Here is a 22,014-nt window from a genome sequence, read left to right as displayed (position 1 = left end):
TAGGGATCGCTAAGACCAAGGCCAGGTTAAACCAGCATTTCTACTGGCCAAAAATGGGGGCCGATGTGGCTGCCTACTGCCGTTCGTGTGAAACCTGTCAGAGAGTGGGGAAGGCGGGGCCACGCCCCAAAGCCCCACTGGTATCTCTGCCCATCATCGATGAGCCTTTCAGGAGGGTGGCTGTGGATCTGGTCGGCCCGCTGGCCATCCCCAGCAGCTCCGGGAAACGCTTCATACTGACGGTAGTGGACTATGCCACCCGGTACCCAGAAGCAGTGGCCTTGTCGTCCATTCGGGCTGACAAGGTGGCCACCGCATTGCTGGAGATTTTCTCCCGAGTGGGTTTTCCCCAGGAAATGCTCACTGACCGGGGGACCCAATTCATGTCCCAGCTGATGGAGGCCCTCTGTAAGCAAGTCCAGGTGCGACATCTGGTGGCCAGCCCGTACCATCCACAGACTAATGGCCTGTGCGAGCGGTTCAATGGCACCTTAAAGCAGATGCTTAAGATGTTGGTCGACTCCCATGGGCGTGACTGGGAGCGGTATCTCCCACACCTGTTATTTGCTTACCGGGAGGTTCCACAGGCCTCAACAGGATTCTCACCGTTTGAGCTCCTGTACGGGCGACGTGTGCGGGGCCCCCTGGCTCTGGTGAAAGAGGCTTGGGAAGGGGATTTGGCCACCCCTGGAGTGTCGGTTATCGAGTATGTCATGCGCTTCCGGGACAAAATGCAGGCCTTGACGCAACTGGTACACGACAATATGGCTCAAGCCCAGGCCGATCAGAAGCGTTGGTACGACCAGAACGCTTGTGAGAGGACCTACCAAGTGGGTCAAAAGGTGTGGGTACTGGTCCCCGTACCACAGGACAAGCTTCAGGCAGCCTGGGAAGGCCCATACCTCGTGTACCAGCAGCTCAACCCTGTGACGTACCTGGTCACCCTGGACCCTGCCCGTGGAAGGCGGAAGCCCGTCCATGTGAACATGATGAAGGCACATCATGAGCGGGAGGCATGTGCGCTCCCCGTGTGCAACCTGCCCGAGGAGGGAGAAGCGGAAACCCTCTTGGATATGCTAGCCCAGGTTAGGGCAGGCGGATCCATTGAGGATGTGGAGGTTGGCCACCAGCTCTTGGAGGACCAACGGTCCCAGCTGTGGGCCACCCTACTCCCCTTCCGGGGGTTGTTTACCAACCAGCCCGGAAGGACTGACTTGGCTGTCCATCACGTGGACACTGGGGATCATCCCCCGATCCGGCGTTCAGCATATCGGGTCTCCCTGGAGGTGCAGCAACACATGCGCCAGGAGATTGACGAGATGCTGAAGCTGGGGGTGATCCAGGCATCCAACAGCGCTTGGGCCTCGCCTGTAGTCCTCGTCCCTAAGAAGGACCGAACCACTCGGTTCTGCGTGGACTACAGGGGGCTCAATGCTGTCACGGTCGCCGATGCGTACCCAATGCCACGCATCGATGACCTGCTCGATCAGTTGGCCGGGGCTCAGTACCTGACCATCATGGACCTGAGCCGGGGATATTGGCAGATCCCCCTGACTCGCAAGGCCAGGGAACGCTCTGCCTTTATTACCCCATTTGGACTATACGAGTCCACGGTGATGCCATTCGGGATGAGGAATGCCCCTGCCACTTTCCAGCGGATGGTCAACACCCTGCTCAAGGGACTTGAAGGGTACGCGGCCGCGTACCTGGATGACATTGCCGTCTTCAGTCCCACCTGGGAGGACCACCTAGAGCATCTAGCACAGGTGCTCAGGCGGATCCACCGGGCAGGTTTGACCATCAAGCCGGGAAAGTGTCAGCTGGCCATGAGCGAGGTCCAGTACCTCGGTCACCGGGTAGGCGGGAGAACACTGAAGCCCGAGCCTGAGAAAGTGGAGGCCATCGCATCCTGGCCCACCCCCAGGACCAAGAAGCAGGTGATGTCCTTCTTGGGGACCGCCGGGTACTATAGGAGGTTTGTTCCACGCTATAGTAGCCTGGCAAAGCCCTTGACGGACCTCACCAAGAAGAAGCTGCCCTCTGCAGTCGATTGGACAATGGACTGCGAGACAGCCTTCCAGGCCCTAAAGGACGCCCTGTCCAGCCCGCCCGTGCTACAGGCAGCCGACTTCACGCGGCCGTTTGTAGTACAGACCGACGCCAGTGACTTCGGCCTCGGTGCGGTGCTCAGCCAGGTGGACTCTGCGAGCCAAGAGCACCCAGTCTTGTACCTGAGCAGGAAGCTGTTACCAAGGGAAGTGGCCTATTCCACGATGGAGAAGGAGTGCCTGGCCATAGTGTGGGCCCTGCAGCGTCTGCAACCCTATCTATACGGGCGCCACTTCATCGTGGAGACGGACCACAATCCCCTCAGCTGGTTGCACACCGTCTCTGGGACGAATGGGCGATTGTTGCGATGGAGCCTTGCGCTCCAGCAATACAACTTCACCATTCGCCACAAAAGGGGCCGTGACCACGGTAACGCAGACGGGCTGTCCCGACAAGGAGAGGTCGCGGACGGGCGCACGGGGGAACACCGGAGTGTGCTGCCCCCTAGCGCCCTCAAAAGGGGGGAGGTGTGAGGCAAATCCCGGGATATGAAGATGAATTATGACTTCCAGTCATAATCGCTCATCACTCCCTGGCAGTGCCCCCCTCCCTTCTTGTTCTCAATGTCCAGCATCTGTGAAGGTGTTACACCTCCATGGCCATCTCCTGTGATATGGAGATGAGATGATGTGGGAACAATGGACACAGGAGGACTCCCTGCCGTGACCCTGTGGTAGGAGCTGCTATCTAATTAGCAAGCTTGGAAGTATCCAGACAGAACGACTCCAGTAAAAAATGGTTCATATCTCGCAAGCCATATTTCCGATAAATATGGCAACCATAAAAATGGTGTCTCCGCATGCGGACGATGCTGGCACACCCTTTTTATGGGAGCGGGAGCTTGGGAAATACCCCAGGCGTGATATCAGCCAATGTGGAACTAGTAGACGAGTCATGAGTCCTCTCATTCTGTAGCTAAATTCATAACTGTCACAATGAGAGCATTGGCGTCCGCCTACGACGCTCCCAGGCAAAGTTATGGCCCATATTCCATGTTGTGGATTGTCCATAACTCCAGCCAGGGGTGGAGCAGTGCTCCCTCTGAGGTCACTAAGGTAGGAGGGGACCTGGATTTGCCCAGGTTGATAACCCTACTTCGGCCATTTTCCAGGGTTCTTTCGCTGGGGGTCACGTGTAGGAAACATCTGTGGGAGTTCCTGGAAACCTGGCCTACAGCGCCCCCCTGTGGCCAGACGCACAAGGTAACTGCGGGAACTGTGTATGCCTGTTTGTAACCCATGCTTTGCTTGTAACTGTACTCTGACATATGTATATTCTGTAGATTCCCTATTGTATATATTGTAGTTTCTAGTGTGCTTTAGGCCGATTAAATTATATAATTAATCTTGGGCTGTTCTGTTATCTCGATCTTGAATCCCACGTCTGTGTGTTCGGCTAATAGTTACCGTGAAGCGGTTGGTGGCAGCGAGTTGTGCCAAGGATTATTGTGGGGAGGCCAGTGAGATTCGGGGAGGTTTTATATATTCCGCCCGCGGAGGTCGGGGGAATATATACCCTACTCTCACCGGGGACCCTTCAATAATCGGCATAAGTAGTATAGCGGCCTCCTTGCTTATTGTTGGGCAATTCCATAATTGGCCTGACTATAAGAGGGGCGCTAGAGAGCGCGTCACGTGCTCTGTCTGTCGGTCGGGAGGTATAAAGGAGGGGTGACCCCCACTTGTTACCCCCCGATTGTGACGTACTGGTAGCCAGCGCGGAGGATTTCTGAGTGACCCCCCCGGTGGTTTGTGACATATTACCTTAGGAAGAAATTCCGGAACCGGACGTAGAACCACCTTGTCCTGGTGAAACACCAGAAAAGGGGCTTTGCACGACAACGCTGCTAGCTCAGACACTCTCCGAAGAGAAGTGACTGCTACTAGAAAAACCACTTTCTGCGAAAGTCGTGAGAGGGAGATATCTCTCATTGGCTCGAAAGGTGGTTTCTGAAGAACCATCAGCACCCTGTTTAGATCCCAGGGTTCTAACGGCCGCTTGTAAGGTGGAACGATGTGACAAACTCCCTGCAGGAACGTGCGTACCTGTGGAAGTCTAGCTAGGCGCTTCTGGAAAAACACAGAGAGCGCCGAAACTTGTCCCTTAAGGGAGCCCAGCGACAAACCCTTTTCCAGTCCAGATTGAAGGAAGGACAGAAAAGTAGGTAATGCAAATGGCCAGGGAGAAAAACCCTGAGCAGAGCACCACGACAGAAAAATTTTCCACGTCCTGTGATAGATCTTGGCGGACGTTGGTTTTCTAGCCTGTCTCATAGTGGCAATGACCTCTTGAGATAACCCTGAAGACGCTAGGATCCAGGACTCAATGGCCACACAGTCAGGTTGAGGGCCGCAGAATTCAGATGGAAAAACGGCCCTTGAGATAGCAAGTCTGGTCGGTCTGGTAGTGCCCACGGTCGGCCGACCGTGAGATGCCACAGATCCGGGTACCACGACCGCCTCGGCCAGTCTGGGGCGACGAGGATGACGCGACGGCAGTCGGCCCTGATCTTGCGTAACACTCTGGGCAACAGTGCCAGCGGAGGAAACACATAAGGGAGCTGAAACTGCGACCAATCCTGAACTAAGGCGTCTGCCGCCAGAGCTCTGGGATCTTGAGACCGTGCCATGAACATTGGTACCTTGTTGTTGTGCCGGGACGCCATGAGGTCGACGTCCGGCACCCCCCAGCGGCAACAGATCTCCTGAAACACGTCCGGGTGAAGGGACCATTCCCCTGCGTCCATGCCCTGGCGACTGAGATAATCCGCTTCCCAGTTTTCTACGCCTGGGATGTGAACTGCGGATATGGTGGAGGCCGTGGCTTCCACCCACATCAAAATCCGCCGGACTTCCTGGAAGGCTTGTCGACTGCGTGTGCCGCCTTGGTGGTTGATGTATGCCACCGCTGTGGAATTGTCCGACTGAATTCGGATCTGCTTGCCTTCCAGCCACTGCTGGAACGCTTTCAGGGCAAGATACACTGCCCGTATTTCCAGAACATTGATCTGAAGCGAGGACTCTTGCCGGGTCCACGTACCCTGAGCCCTGTGGTGGAGAAAAACCGCTCCCCACCCTGACAGACTCGCGTCCGTCGTGACTACTTCCCAGGATGGGGGTAGGAAGGATTTCCCCTTCGATAATGAAGTGGGAAGAAGCCACCACCGAAGGGAGGCTTTGGTCGCCTGAGAAAGGGAGACGGTCCTGTCGAGGGACGTCGGCTTCCTGTCCCATTTGCGTAGCATGTCCCATTGGAGGGGACGCAGGTGAAACTGCGCGAAAGGGACTGCTTCCATTGCTGCCACCATCTTCCCCAGGAAGTGCATGAGGCGCCTCAAGGGGAATGACTGGCCTTGAAGGAGAGATTGTACCCCTTTCTGTAGTGACTGCTGCTTGATCAGCGGAAGCTTCACTGTCGCTGAGAGGGTATGGAACTCCATGCCAAGGTATGTCAGCGATTGGGCCGGTGTCAGATTTGACTTTGGAAAATTGATGATCCACCCGAAACTCTGGAGAGTCTCCAGGGTAGCGTCGAGGCTGTGTTGGCATGCCTCTTGAGAGGGTGCCTTGATCAACAGATCGTCCAAGTACGGGATCACCGAGTGACCCTGAGAATGGAGGACCGCAACTACAGTAGCCATAACCTTGGTGAAAACCCGTGGGGCTGTTGCCAGGCCGAATGGCAGTGCCACGAACTGTAGGTGTTCGTTTTCTATGGCGAAGCGCAAGAAGCGCTGGTGCTCTGGGGCAATCGGAACGTGGAGATAAGCATCTTTGATATCGATCGATGCAAGGAAATCTCCTTGAGACATTGAGGCGATGACGGAGCGGAGGGATTCCATCCGGAACCGCCTGGTCTTTACGTGTTTGTTGAGAAGTTTCAGGTCCAGGACTGGACGGAAGGACCCGTCCTTCTTTGGGACCACAAACAAGTTGGAGTAAAAACCGTGGCCCTGTTGCTGAAGAGGAACAGGGACCACCACTCCTTCTGCCTTCAGAGTGCCCAGCGCCTGCAGAAGAGCCTCGGCTCGCTCGGGAGGCGGAGAGGACCTGAAGAATCGAGTCGGGGGACGAGAGGTGAACTCTATCTTGTAACCGTGAGACAGAATGTCTCTCACCCAGCGGTCTTTTATTTGTGGCAGCCAGGTGTCGCAAAAGCGGGAGAGCCTGCCACCGACCGAGGATGCTACTAGAGGAGGTCGAAAGTCATGAGGAAGCCGCTTTGTTAGCGGTGCCTCCAATGGTCTTTTTAGGACGTGACTTAGACCGCCATGCATCAGAGTTCCTTTGTTCTTTCTGAGACCTTTTGGACGAGGAGAATTGGGCCTTGCCCGCGCCCCAAAAGGACCGAAACCTCGACTGCCCTCTCCTCTGTTGGGGGATGTTCTGTTTGGGCTGGGGTAAGGATGTGTCCTTTCCCTTGGATTGTTTGATGATTTCATCCAGGCGCTCGCCAAACAGCCTGTCGCCAGAAATTGGCAAACTGGTTAAGCGCTTTTTGGAAGCAGAATCTGCCTTCCATTCCCGTAGCCACAAGGCCCTGCGGAGTACCACCGAATTGGCGGCCGCAACCGCCGTACGGCTCACAGAGTCCAGGACAGCATTAATAGCGTAAGACGCAATTGCCGAGGTCTGGGTGGTAATGGATGCCACTTGTGGCGCGGCCGTGCATGTGGCTGCTTCAATTTGCGCTTGACCTGCTGAGATAGCTTGCAGCGCCCATACGGCTGCGAATGCTGGGGCAAAAGAAGCTCCGATAGCTTCGTAGATGGATTTCAACCAGAGCTCCATCTGCCTGTCAGTGGCATCTTTGAGCGAGGCCCCATCTTCCACTGCAAGTATGGATCTAGCCGCCAGTCTGGAGATTGGAGGATCCACTTTGGGACATTGAGTCCAACCTTTAACCACGTCCGGGGGGAAAGGATAACGTGTATCCTTAAGGCGCTTAGAAAAACGCTTATCTGGACAAGCATGGTGATTCTGGATTGCCTCTCTGAAATCAGAGTGGTCTAAAAACATACTCTGTGTACGCTTGGGGAACCTGAAACGAAATTTCTCCTGCTGCGAAGCTGACTCCTCCGCCGGAGGGGCTGAGGGAGAAATATCCAGCAACTGATGGATGGACGCAATAAGATCGTTCACTATGGCGTCCCCGTCTGGAGTATTAAGATTGAGAGCGCTCTCAGGATCCGAATCCTGATCAGCTGTCTCCGCATCATCAACCAAGGATTCCCCCCGCTGAGACCCTAAACAATATGATGTCGAGGGAAATTCTAAGCGAGCCCGCTTAGTCGATCTGGGGCTGGGGTCTAAGTCAGAACCCTCAGCCTGGGATGTATGAGATACCCCGGGAGCACAAAGAAGGTCCAACTGAGGGGGGCCAGGGAACAATGATTCACCAGAGTCCCTTTGCTGAGATACCGGCCTGGACTGCAAGGCTTCTAGTATCTTAGCCATAGTCTCAGAGAGTTTTGCAAACTCAGTCCCCGTCACCTGGACAGTGTCAACAGGTGGCTCCCCCTGGGCCCCTCTTAGCATAGGCTCCGGCTGAAGAAGTGCCACAGGGGCCGAACACTGCACACAATGAGGGTCAGTGGAACCTGCCGGTAGTGGGGTCTTACAAGCGGCGCAGGCAGCATAATAAGCCTGTGTTTTGGCACCCCTGCCTTTTGTGGGCGCCATGCTATAGTTTTGCCTGAGTAACACAATAGGGTATATAGCCAGAATGAACTGTGCTCATACAATGTAAAGTATATACAATACACAAATAATGTACCAATATACTACAGCACCATGGGGCTAGCACCAACAGGTGCTGCTTACCAGCCGCCTAAAGCGGTTGTGAGGCCACCAGAGACCGTGTCTGGGTCTCCCAGGATTTGTCCCCCTCTGCAGCGTCCGAGGAGCTGACAGGAATGGCTGCGGCGTCCTGACGAGAGGAGGGAGCTGGGGGCGTGGCCGAGAAAGTGCGGGAACTGGTGCTCACACTGCGCACAGTGAGGGGGGTGGAGTATGTAAATCATACTCCAGCCCTCAGTGCTGCTCGCTCTGCAGCGTCCCGCCCTTCCCCTGCCTGTCAGGGCTGAGGGCGGGAGAAAAGGAAACTAGGCCGCAAGCAAGCCGGGGACTCTAGTAATAAACGCGGCCGCGTGAAAGTCCCCGGCGAACTACAAGTCCCAGCCGCGCCGCAGTCTCCCATGGCAGCGGCGGTTAGTGCGGTAGCCCCTACATATAAACACACTCAGCGACGCTGAGTGTGTAATGGCACATATAGACCCGGTCAGCGCCGCGGTCCCCGGTGCACTAGCACACCCAGCAAAGCTGAGGTGATGCCGTGCACGGTCCCCACAGGGATACAGAATACCTCCAAGATGCAGGGCCATGTCCCTGAACGGTACCCGGCTCCTATCCATCAGGCTCCACAGGAGTTGTGGATGAAGCACGGTCTCAGTGCCTGGAGACCGATAAGATCCCACTTCACCCAGAGCCCAGAGGGGGATGGGGAAGGAAAGCAGCATGTGGGCTCCAGCCTCCGTACCCGCAATGGATACCTCAACCTTAACAACACCGCCGACAAGAGTGGGGTGAGAAGGGAGCATGCTGGGGGCCCTATATGGGCCCACTTTTCTTCCATCCGACATAGTCAGCAGCTGCTGCTGACTAATCTGTGGAGCTGTGCTGTGCATGTCTGCCTCCTTCGCACAAAGCAAAAAACTGAGGAGCCCGTGGGAGCACGGGGGGTGTATAGGCAGAAGGGGAGGGGCTTAACACTTTTAAGTGTAGTACTTTGTGCGGCCTCCGGAGGCATAGCCTATACACCCAATTGTCTGGGTCTCCCAATAGAGCGAAAAAGAAATAGGGATTCACACGCTGCCACAACCTGAAATAAATTGATAACATTGCGGCTCTCAGAAAAGCTCGACAGAAGCTTATTTTTTCTTAATTTTTTTTTTTATTAACATTTAATAACTTTTTTTTTCTTCATCACTTAAAACAAAAACTATACATGTTTGATGTGTAACCGCTCTGACCTGGAGAATCATATTGCCAGGTCAGTTTTACTGGAAAATACAGCGGTAAATAAAAAAAAAAAAACAAGTGCAGAATTACAATTATTTTGCCACACTTTGAATTTTTTTTTCTCCACTTTCCATTACATCATATGATAAAATGGATGGTGTCATTAAAAAGTACAACTCGACCTGCAAAAAAAACAAGCTTTCACGTGGCTACATTGATGGAAAAATAAAAAACGTTATGACACTTTGAAAAAGGGGAGGAAGGAAGTGTGAAAACAAAACAAAATTGTCCAGTGATTAACCCCTTCACGACCGGCCGATTTTTCGCTTTCCGGGGTTTTTTTTACGCCATTCTTCTTCTGAGAGACGTAACTTTTTTATTTTCCGGTCATGTGAGGACTCATTTTTTGCGGAATGAGCTGTACTTTTAAATGAAACCATAAGTTTAACCATATATTGTACTGGAAAACGGCAAAAAAATGTTCCAAAATGCAGAAAAATTGCAAAAAAAAGTGCGATAGCACTATTGTTTTTGAGATATTTTATTCAATGTGTTCACTATATGGTAAAACTGATGTGATGCCTCAGGTCAGTGCGAGTTCGTAGACACCAAACATGTATAGGTTTACGTTTATATAAGGGGTTAAAAAAAAACAAAAAATGGAAGTTTGTCCGAAAAAAGTGGCGCACGTTTTAAGCCATATTCCGTGACCCGTAGCGTTCTCATTTTTCGGAATCTATGGCTCAGTGAGGGGTTATTTTTTGTGTCTCGAGCTGACGTTTTTAACTGTACCATTTTTGCGCAGATGCTACGTTTTGATCGCCTGTTATTGCATTTTGCACAAAAGTTGTGGCGACAAAAAAACGTCATTTTAGCGTTTGGAATTTTTTTGCCGCTGTGCCGTTTACTGATCAGATTAGATCGGGCGTTTCTGAACGCGGCGATACCAAATGTGTGTATATTTGTTCTTTTTTTTACTTTTCAATGGGGTGAAGGGGGGTGATTTGAACTTTTAGGCTTTTCTGGGGTTTTTTTTACTAGTTCCCCTAGGGGGCTATATAGATCAACATTCCGATCGCTCTGCCCTATCTGCTGATCACAGCTACACAGCTGTAAACAGCAGATACGCTCACTTTCTGCTTCACTCGGCTTCGGGCCGAGTGAAACTGAAAGTAATTCATGGCAGGTACAGGAGTCATCACATGACCCTGTGCTACCATGACAACTACCGGACGTCACGTGACTTCCGGTATCAGCTGGTAAGTAAATGTTTACCGCGATCGCGATTATAATGGCGCTGTCACATATTGATAGCGCCATTTAAGGGGTTAAAGGCACACATCTCAGCTGTGAAAATCAGCTGAGATGTGCGCCGATCGTCGCGGCCTGCTGCCGGTAGCAGACCATGGGCAGTAACATTATGACCGCTAGGACATAATATTACTGCCCGCGGTCGTTAAGGGGTTAAGTAACATAACGACTGTACATGGTACAAATTAAATACTTGCCTGTTCCCTTGGATTCAATTATTCCCTCAGCCGCCTTTGTCATTTCTTTACTTAGAATTTCACTGCCAACTTGGTTCAGCTTTCGTGAAGTCAAAGCTCGTTTCTGCCTGTTCGTTCCAAAGGCCTCAATGAGAGCATCAACCTATCCAATAAAGAAATATCATGAATGTAGTATCAATGTGGTTTCCTTCTAAACCTCATTCTTTCCGAGAGGCTGTTGTCTTGATGAGACAAACCCTATAATACCTTGCCTCCGACATTTTAATTTCTACAATTACATCAGAGAAGGACACAGACATAAGAGGGCCCCTGTGCAAGAACAGTATATGGGCCCTTTGGTATGCATTAGCTCATCATAATGCCCCTGTTCATGTGTCTCCGAGGAGCTGCTTGCCGCTTTGAAGGGTGAAGTCGCCTCCTTTGTGCAGCTGCACAGGTTGCATCAATGATACCGTATGTCCATAACCAATTTTTTACTCTTCTTCCAAGAACCATAACTTTTTTTTTAAAAAAGTCAAACGTTTGTATACAATAACAAAATTGTTTTTTTGAGACTCGTAACATCTATTTAGCCTTCAATGTAGAGGTCTTAGGGCAGGGGTCTCAAACACACGGCCCGCGGGCCGCATGCGGCCCTTCAGGTGGCTTCTTGAGGCCCGCTGGCCCGTGGACCCGGTAAAGATGGCGACCGGTGCAAGGGGCCGCAGCCGCCGGCTATTTACTTCAGTTTACAGTTTTGCCTTTGCCGCGCACTGTGAAGTTCTCGCTCCAGAACGCAATAACAGCCGCCTGCCAATCAGAGGCAAGCACCTGCTGCATATGACCTCAGATGCTTGCCTGTGATTGGCCAGTGGCTGTTGTGCAGTGAGAACTGCTCTGCACGCGCCGGCAGAAAGTTCAACGGTGACAGCAGCTGTGATCATTACCGGGTCCACGTGCCTGCGTGCTGCCGACGGAGGATAGGTGAGCAGAATGTTTGTGTGTGTGTGATTCTGTTGCTGGCTGAGGCTGCACAGGGGGTGTGTGTGTGATTCTGTTGCTGGCTGAGGCTGCACAGGGGTGTGTGTGTGTGTGTGTGTGTGTGTGAGAGAGAGATTCTGTTGCTGGCTGAGGCTGCACACGGTGTGTGTGTGTGTGTGTGTGCGTGTGTGTGTGAGATTCTGTTGCTTGCTGAAGCTGCACAGGGGGTGTGTGTGTGTGTGTGTGTGTGTGAGATTCTGTTGCTGGCTGAGGGTGCACATGGTGTGTGTACGTGTGGGGACATGCATGGGGCACATTACCACAAGAAGGGGACCTGCATGAAGAACATTACCACAAGAAGGGGATCTGCATATGGGGCACATTACCACAAGAAGGGGACCTGCATGGGGCACATTATTATAAGAAGGGGACCTGCATGGGGCACATTATTATATGAAGGGGACCTGAATGAGGGCACATTACCACAAGAAGGGGACCTGCATATGGGGCACATTACCACAAGAAGGGGACCTGCATATGGGGTACATTACCACAAGAATGGGACCTGAATGAGGGTACATTACCACAAGAAGGGGTCCTGCATGGGGCACATTACTACAAGAAGGGGGAGCTGCATGGAGGCATATTAATACAAGAAGGGGAGCTGCATGGGGGAACATTAATGCAAGAAGAGGACCTGCATGGGGCACATTGCTACAAGGGGACAAGGATGCGCACATTTTTACAGAATGGGGAACAGGAGGGGCACATTACTACAAGATGTTGGCCAAAATTACTATGCGGTGCTTATTGTAAAACTGTATTACTTACAAAAAGGGGATAAAATGTAAATTAAAAAAAGTGTTTTATAATATATATTATACACACATACAAAAAAAGTACACATTTGTTATGATAGACAAATGAAAAATGTTCAAAAACCGTGATCCAAGGGTGTATAGAAAGAAAAAATGGTACCAATAACAATGTCACTTTGTCCTGAAAAAAAATGCGGCCCCTCAAATTATTTTTTTTCTGTGTGCGGCCCGTACACCCGGCCGAGTTTGAGACCCCTGTCTTAGGGCATGTTTTTTTAAGCAACTAGCTGACAGGGGCTTAATACTAATTTTGGCCACATAGGACGTTCTGAGGTGTTTGGTTTTTTTTTGGGGGGGGGGCCTTGGGAGTTCGAAAAGCCACAATTCTGGCATTTTAAATTTGTTTTCTCATTTGAAACAGCTTACTGTATAGGTTAATATTTTCTCTTGATAGACTAAATTTTTATGGAAGCGGCAGTGCCAAATATATTTATTTTTTAACATTTCTTTAGTTTTTATGTTTTTTATGGGGGGGGGCGAGTTCAATATAGATACACTGTGTAGGGCGCTGTAAACGTTCTGGGTGTTGTCTGGGTGTGGGGGTTGCGTTATGTGTGAAGCACTGTGTGTCTGCAGCGTTGTGTGTGTGTGGTGCTGTGTGTGTTGCGCGGTTTGTGTGGGTGTGCATGTGGGGTGTGTGTGTTTTGGGGGGGGGGGGGTATGTTTTGTGCAGTGTGTGTGTGTTGGAGGAGTAGTCCTGGGGGGAGAGGAGGATAATGGGAGTAGTCGTCCTGGGGGGAGAGGAGGATAATGGGCGTAGTCGTCCTGGGGGAGAGGAGGATAGTAGGAGGAGTAGTCCTGGGGGGAGACGAGGATAATAGGAGGAGTAGTCCTGGGGGGAGAGGAGGATAATAGGTGGTGTAGTCCTGGGGGGTAGGAGTCTAATAGGTGGAGGTGTCTAATAGGTGGAGTAATCCTGAGGGGGAGGTGTATAGGTGCCCAATGTGTGTGGGGGGCGTAGCCGAGCGGGCACAGCGTGCGGGGGGCGTAGCCGAGCGGGCACAGCGTGCGGGGGGGCGTGGCCGAGCCAAGCGGAAAATGCGATGCTTGTCACAATGACGTAATTTTGGAGCAAGACAGACAGACAGACAGACAGAGGCAATTATATATATACATATTATATACACCTACATGTGCATCTCAAAAAATTAGAATATCATCAAAAAGCTATTTGTTTCAGTAAGTCAATACTAAAAGGAAACACACTGTATAGAGTCATTACAAACACAGCAATCTATTTCAAGTGTTTATTTCTGTTAATGTTAAAATGGTCCCTCTGTCTGGTTCAGTAGGCTACACAATCATGGGGAAGACTGCTGACTTGACAGATGTCCAGAAGGCAGTCATTGACACACTCCACAAAGAGGGTAAGCCACAAAAGGGCTAAAGAAGCTGGCTGTTCACAGAGTGCTGTATTTGGATATTAGCATATTAATGGAGAGTTGAGTGGAAGAAAAAAAAAAGTGTGGTAGAAAAAGGTGCACAAACAACTGGGATAACCCCAGCCTTGACAGGATTAAAAAAAAGGTCATTCAAAAATTTGGGGAGATTTACAAGGAGTGGACGGCTGCTGGAGTCAGTGCTTCAAGAGCCACCACACACAGACGTATCCAGGACATAGGCTACAACTGTCACATTCCTTGTGTCAAGACACTCATGACCAATAGACAACGCAAGAAGCGTCTTACCTAGGCCAAGGAGAATAAGAACTGGACTGTTGCTCATTGTTCCAAGGTGCTGTTTTCAGATGACAGTAAATTTTGCATTTCATTTGGAAATCAAGGTCCCAGAGTCTGGAGGAAGAGTGGAGAGGCCACAATCCAAGCTGCTTGAGGTCTAGTGTGAAGGTTCCACAATCAGTGATGGTTTGGGGAGCCATGTCATCTGCTGATGTAGGTCCACTGTGTTTTATCAAGACCAAAGTCAGCGCAGCCGTCTACCAGAAAAATTTTACAGTACTTCATGCTTCTCTCTGCTGACAAGCTTTTTGGAGATGGTAATTTCATTTTCCAGCAGGACTTGGCTCCTGTCCACACTGCCAAAAGTACCAATACCCGGTTTAATAACCACAGAATCACTGTGCTTTATTAGGTCAGGCGAGTTTGCTGGCCAAACTCAATAGAGAATCTATAAGGTATTGTCAAGAGGAAGATGACAGACACCAGACCCAACAATACAGACTAGCTGAAGGCGGCTATCAAAGCAACCTGGGCTTCCATAACACCTCAGCAGTGCCACAGGCTCATCGCCTCCATGCCACGCCGCATTGATGCAGTAATTCATGCAAAAGGAGACCCGACCAAATATTGAGTGCATTTACTGTACATACTTTTCAGTAGGCTAATATTTGAGTTAAAATCATTTTTTCAGTTATTCTTATATAATATTCTAATTTTCTGAGATAGTGACTTTTGGGTTTTCATTGCCTGTAAGCCATAATCATCAACATTAACAGAAACATGTGAAATAGATCACTCTGTGTGTAATGACTATATAAATATACGTATTTCCCTTTTTGCATTGAATTACTGAAATAAATTAACTTTATGAGGATATTCTACTTTATTAAGATACATACACACACTATTATAGATAGCTATAGATATAGATCTATATCTATCGAGAGAGAGAGAGGAACTGGAACATGTGATCATCTGAGAGCTTATACTATTTACTGCAATATCACAGTATTGCATTTTATAGTGAAAATCATGGTCTACTATAAAGCTCAGCATGTGGCTGCAGGAGTAACAAGATGGTAGCAAGAGGGCCTTCAATTGGCTACTGGCTGCCATGGAAAGCCATTGATGCACAGAGGGGCATGCACCGGCTACAGCTCATTTAAGTGCAACTGTCAGAGGCTGACAATGTCAAATGAATGGTTAACAGCAGCAATCAGATCTGCTCCACTTTCTGCTGTTAGGAAGAGATGCCGGCTTTGTAACAGTTGACATCGACTGCAGGTAGAAATTCAGCTTGATATTTTTTGTTTGATTTTTAACCTCCTTAAATTTTTCCGTTATTGCTTGTTCTTTTTTTTCCTCAAGAGCCATAACTTTATTTTTTTGTCAATATAGCTGTGTGAAGGCTTTTTTTTTTCTTTTTGCAGGAAGAGTTGTATTTTTGAGTGACACCATCCATTTTATCATAAGATGTAATGGAAAGTTGGAAAAAACTCCAAGTGTGGTGAAATAGCAGAAAACATTAAATGCTGCAATGGTCTTTGTTTTTTATTTACAGTGTTTATTTTACCATAAACTGACCTGGCAGTATGATTCTCTAGGTCAGTACGAATCCGCAATTACCAAACAGTTTTTGTTGTATTTAGAGGGAATCAGTCACCAAGTTTTGGCTACTTCATCTGAGAGCAGCATGTTGCAGGCAAAGAAATTCTGAATGTAACCATGTTTATCTTAGATCACTGTGTGCAACCATTCTGACTTTATCTAAAAATTGAGTTTACAGAGCTGGGAGCTGTCCCTGCCCACACCAGGCTCTCAATAGACATTGTGCATTGACTGTGAGGTGTCAATCACAGCAGGGGGTGGGTGTCTGACTGCCCTGTATGAGCCCAGGAGTCACATCAATGTTAATCAGAAAGCAATAAACCCTTTATTATGAGTAAACAATAACAGATAAGAGAAACAGAGGTTTTTATTTTTTTGACTCACACAACATGCAGTCCTCAGTTTACATGGCAAAATCCTGGTGACCGATTCCCTTTAAGTGCTGCAAATTTTCTTTATAAATTTTGAAGAAAAAAAAATCTTGCTTGTGAAATGACTTTCAGAGAGCCGCCCGTATCATTTAAAAAATTTTGGATATGGAGTTGTGTGAGCGCTTGTTTATTTGTGTCCAAAGCTGATATTTTTATTGATAGTTTTTGTTGGATATACAATGTTCCTGACGAAGCCTGTTGGTGAAACGTGCGTCGAGGTACGTCCGTTCTCCTGACCCCTGATTCCATATTGCCAGCATGACGCAAGGTAATGTTCTCCAATATTAGTTGGTGTTTATATTGCCTGTATTTTTTGCCCACATGGAATTTTGCTTGTACATTTGGCAGATTTCCTGTTGAGACTTTGTCTGTATTACTCAGTTTGGCTTGCTATATATTATGAAGAAAAAACAGGATAGCCAGCACTAAATGTGCACTACTGCACTAAAAATTCTAAACTGTACTTATTATTAAAACTTCAGATTTTTGGCAAAAAAAATTGCAATTTCTTGAGCTACCCCGCCACGTTACGGCAAATCTCTTTGGGGCAGTCCTACTCTACAATACTTTTATTTAAAATTTGCCATACAGTCTCACATATGAAAAAGTAGAACTCCTCTTAGCAGCACTTACCTGGTGCTTTTCAATAACGTACCCATGACTGAATCATGGCTGTAGGCGGGACAGGCCCAAGCAAATGCTGCTAGATTTTTTGCTATATATTATCCCTGCCTGGTTTATTTGGTCTAGAGTGGGTAGCCCCTTATACCTGGTGGCGGCTTTAACTGTAAGCCATTACTATGGTCATGCTCTTTGCTGGTGTTTTGCAATTTACTATACTATTATTGCTTACCATACATCAATTACTACGAATTGGGGAAACTAAGTGGAGGTCTGGTGGCGATTTTAACTCCGTCCCTTGGTGGCAATTTTTCTATGCCACCACTACTGAATTGCTACCTTTTGTAAAGTTTCTAAATAAAAATGTGCACTTTTTCAACTAATTGTGGTCCGGTGGTCTGCTTGTTCATACCCTTATATTTTTTGGGTAACTCTTTTAGGTTTTAAGCTGTTTTAGTAGTTTTGAGTCGTAGGGGAGAATTGCTATGACTAGATAGCTAGACACAGAGGATGGATTGAGGGAGAATTTTTTTGAGGATGGGTATGATCAAGGCATGTTTAAAGCATGAGTGAAAAACAGCAGTTGTTAGTGATAGGTTGAAGAGGTGGGTTAGGGTTTGGATCAAGACTATAGTAAGGTTGGGGGATGAGGTGGGACGGGAGCAGGTCAAGTGCAAAGGTGGTGAGATGTAATCTGGAGATTTCAGAGGATAACTTATCCTCTGTCACGGCGAAAATGCTGATGTTGAAAAAAGAGGGCTGAGTGGTTATGAGGAGGGTCTACATGGACATACAGCAAAGCTCTCTCTCATATTGTGAATCTACTGCCTTATTTAAGTTTTTTCGGATTATCTACTCCAATCTGAGATGCTAGGTAAGGACACTAGCTAATGGCAGATACGATTTTGGATTTAATTTTTGTATATCGACATGCTCTATTACTGAAACATGGAATTAATTGAGTTCCTGCATGGTCTCTAAAAATTAGGGCACAAACTCTTTCAGCACTTTCTCTGCATACATACCTAGCAATATAGTAAGTACAGATAAATATATTTTCTGATATAAGATATGCAAGGTGAGCACTTTCTCAGAGAGAGCACAACCATTGAAGTACCTTTTCTCGGTAAGTTCTGTTTGGCTCGTCTGTAGTATCTTGAAGTTGTTCCTCTGCCAACCGAAAAAAAAAAAAAATGAACTAAAAACAACAATATAAAAAGTATAAAATTTAAAGGGTGAAAAACTATGCCCCCACTTATTCTTGAATAAGAAACTGAAGATAAAGTACAACAAATGAACTCATTAAAGGCTTATATGTTGATAGGGAATCGTACAGTTCATTCGCTCAATGTGTTGTACAGTTGAACAGACTTTTTTGTTAGCTACATTGTGGTTCTCCTGAGGAAGACATCCATGTGACTTTAAAACACTTAACCCCTTCACGACCGGCCGATTTTTCGCTTTCCGGTTTTTTTTTTCGTCATTCTTTTTCTGAGAAACGTAACTTTTTTATTTTTCAGTCAATATGGTCATGTGAGGGCTCATTTTTGCGGAACGAGCTGTACTTTTAAATGAAACCATCAGTTTTACCATATAGTGTACTAGAAAACGGCAAAAAAATTCCAAATGCAGAAAAATTGCAAATAAAGTGCGATAGCACTATGGTTTTTGAGATGTTTTATTCACTGTGTTCACTATATGGTAAAACTGATCTGTGGGTGTGATGCCTCAGGTCAGTGCGAGTTCGTAGACACCAAACATGTATAGGTTTACTTTTATATAAGGGGTTAAAAAAAATCGGAAGTTTGTCCGAAAAAAGTGGCGCACGTTTTACGCCATATTCCGTGACCCGTAGCGTTCTCATTTTTTGGGATCTATGGCTCAATGACGGCTTATTTTTTGCGTCTCGAGCTGACGTTTTTAACGGTACCATTTTTGCGCAGATGCTACGTTTTGATCGCCTGTTATTGCATCTTGCGCAAAAGTTGTGGCGACAAAAAAACATCGTTTTGGCATTTGGAATTTTTTTGCCGCTACGCCGTATACTGATCAGATTAAGTGGTTTTATATTTTGATAGATCGGGCGTTTCTGAACGCGGCGATACCAAATGTGTGTATATTTTTTATTTTTTTAACCCTTTAATTTTTGATTTGAACTTTTAGGTTTTTTTTTTATTTTTTAAAACTTTTTTTTAACTTTTTTTTAATTTTACTAGTCCCCCTACAGGGCTATTGCGATCAGCATTCCGATCGCTCTGCAGTATCTGCTGATCACAGCTACAAGGCTACTGGTGAGTAGAGTTGAGTGCGGTTCGTGGTTCTCCAGTTCGCGTTTCGAGTGATTTTGGGGGCTGTTCTAGATCGAACTAGAACTCGAGCTTTTTGCTAAAGCTCGATAGTTCTAGTTACGTTCGAGAACGGTTCTAGCAGCAAAAAGCCAAGCTAATTACTAGCTGGCTTTCCGCTGTAATAGTGTAAGTCACTCTGTGACTCACACTATTATGAAATTTCAGAGTATAGTGTGCAGGAACAGCGCATTCAGATCACTGCTGCTGGGATAATGGCGATCGCCATTTTTTTTTTTTCTTTCCTTGTCTTCCTTCCCTAAGCGCGCGCGTGTAGTGGGGCGGGCCAGCATGTCAGCCAATCCCAGACATACACACAGCTAAGTGGACTTTTAACCAGAGAAGCAACTGCATGTGTGATAGGATGTCCATGTCACATGTCCCTGCATTATAAAAACGGGTATCTGCCCGTCCGGACGCCATTATCTGCCTTCTGCGTCTGGGTGTCAGTCACCGCTGGCATAGCTCCTGTCTCCGATACTGCTGTGTACGCTCTACACACAGCGCTATACAGAATAGGGATAGAAGTTTCTATTAGCCCTTGTAAGGGCTAATAACAGCAGGCTCAGAGCCAAAGGTGACAGTCAGGTCCGTGGAAACCAGGGCTGTGGAGTCGGTAAGCCAAACCTTCGACTCCGACTCCGACTCCTCAAATTCTCTTGCACCGACTCCGACTCCGGCTCCGACTCCGACTCCGACTCCTACATATATTGCTTATAGTTAGGTGAAAAATTTATTGTAGTACATGAATATGTGTATGTGAACATCAGACATTTAATAATTTTTATGATACAATAATCAAGATATTTGGATAGAACATAAAATATATTTATTGGAATACAACTTTAGAACACAAAAAACTGTAATAAATTGTAAATATGTAATACACTATGTAATATACAGTAGATTACATATATATCTTGTGTGTGTATATACACTGTATATATATATATATGTATATACAGTGTATATACACACACAAGATATATATGTAATCTACTGTATATTACATAGTGTATTACATATTTACAATTTATTACAGTTTTTTGTGTTCTAAAGTTGTATTCCAATAAATATATTTTATGTTCTATCCAAATATCTTGATTATTGTATCATAAAAACAATTAAATGTCTGATGTTCACATTGTACTACAATACATTTTTCACTTAAATATAAGCATTATACTAAATGTTATTATTTAGTAAAATATTCAGCACATTCTGCATTGCACTCCTGTCCCCAATTTATTATATATTTTAGGAGTCGGAGTCGGTGCATTTTATACCGACTCCGACTCCGACTCCACCAAAATGAGCTCCGACTCCGACTCCGACTCCACGACTCCGACTCCGACTCCACAGCCCTGGTGGAAACAGATTTTAACAGCTACAGAAGATAACAGCGTCTGTGTAGCTAAGCTCAGGGACTTACTCGCTGCATTTCCCCATTAGGAGGGATAGAAAGTGAGGCTTCCTTTCCTGTACACTGACCCACAACCCTGCCTCTGTACCCTCCTGCCCTTTGCACACGCAAGCTCATTGTTACTAAGCCATTATACTAGCAAACACTGAGGAAACTTAGTGGCATCCTAAAAGTGGCTGTTGGACTTCCATTAGTGTCCCACTAGTGCAAATCTATTTGCAGCACCTCTGCATTGCACACTCAAACTCATTGTTACTAAGCCATTCTAATAGCAAACTATGCTGCCAGTTTAAGTGCCGTAGTTGCATTGTCAGGGATAGTTATTGTTGTTTATTCTGCTGTTAATAAAGCTAGATCACCGCTGCAATCTACACCACCTCTCAATTTTTACTACCACATTTTAAGTGCACAATCTTGTCGCAATCAAAATGAGTGGCAAAATGACAGATGCTGGTGGAAAGGGGAAGAGACGTGTTGGAAAAGGAAAAAAAGGGTTTGTCCGTGGAGAAGGTGGCAAAGCTCCATGAACATCTGCTGAAGATAGACCATCTTCCAGCAAAAGTAAGATGTCTACTACTTACCGTGGACAATCCGATGTGCTCCCTTTTTTACGGACACAAACAACTGGAACAAAGGTAGATGATGGCCAAAGAAGGGAATTTTGTTACTTACCGTAAATTCCTTTTCTTCTAGCTCCTATTGGGAGACCCAGACGATTGGGTGTATAGCACTGCCTCCGGAGGCCACACAAAGCAATTACACTAAAAAGTGTAAGGCCCCTCCCCTTCTGGCTATACACCCCCAGTGGGATCACTGGCTCACCAGTTTTAGTGCAAAAGCAAGAAGGAGGAAAGCCAATAACTGGTTTAAACAAATTCACTCCGAAGTAACGTCGGAGAACTGAAAAACCATTCAACATGAACAACATGTGTACCCGAAAAACCACCAAAAATCCCGAAGGACGACAGGGCGGGTGCTGGGTCTCCCAATAGGAGCTAGAAGAAAAGGAATTTACGGTAAGTAACAAAATTCCCTTCTTCTTCGGCGCTCCATTGGGAGACCCAGACGATTGGGACGTCCAAAAGCTGTCCCTGGGTGGGTAAAGAAATACCTCATGTTAGAGCTGCAAAGACAGCCCTCCCCTACGGGGAGGCAACTACCGCCTGCAGGACTCTTCTACCTAGGCTGGCGTCCGCCGAAGCATAGGTATGCACCTGATAATGTTTGGTGAAAGTGTGCAGACTCGACCAGGTAGCTGCCTGGCACACCTGTTGAGCCGTAGCCTGGTGTCGTAATGCCCAGGACGCACCCACGGCTCTGGTAGAATGGGCCTTCAGCCCTGATGGAACCGGAAGCCCAGCAGAACGGTAGGCTTCAAGAATTGGTTCTTTGATCCATCGAGCCAGGGTGGCTTTGTAAGCCTGCGACCCCTT

At 47.6% G+C, this 22,014-nt stretch overlaps 1 protein-coding gene across 3 annotated transcripts in view; it reads right to left on the bottom strand.

Annotated features, from left to right (window-relative positions):
- POLR1E (RNA polymerase I subunit E) overlaps nt 1-22,014 on the bottom strand; it is a 102,098-nt gene that overhangs the window by 36,442 nt on the left and 43,642 nt on the right. For all 3 annotated transcript variants that reach the window (XM_075315848.1, XM_075315839.1, XM_075315830.1), the window contains exons 5-6: nt 17,931-17,983; nt 10,637-10,778 (exon numbers count right to left, since the gene is read on the bottom strand). In XM_075315848.1, the coding sequence (XP_075171963.1) occupies nt 10,637-10,778; nt 17,931-17,983 (195 nt within the window). The remainder of the gene's footprint in view (nt 1-10,636; nt 10,779-17,930; nt 17,984-22,014) is intronic.

The sequence above is a fragment of the Anomaloglossus baeobatrachus genome, chromosome 1 (genome assembly GCF_048569485.1).
Source record: "Anomaloglossus baeobatrachus isolate aAnoBae1 chromosome 1, aAnoBae1.hap1, whole genome shotgun sequence".
Taxonomy (NCBI): domain Eukaryota; kingdom Metazoa; phylum Chordata; class Amphibia; order Anura; family Aromobatidae; genus Anomaloglossus; species Anomaloglossus baeobatrachus.
The sequence above is the reverse complement of the archived record's forward strand: the minus strand, read 5'-3'. Positions and strand labels throughout refer to the sequence as shown.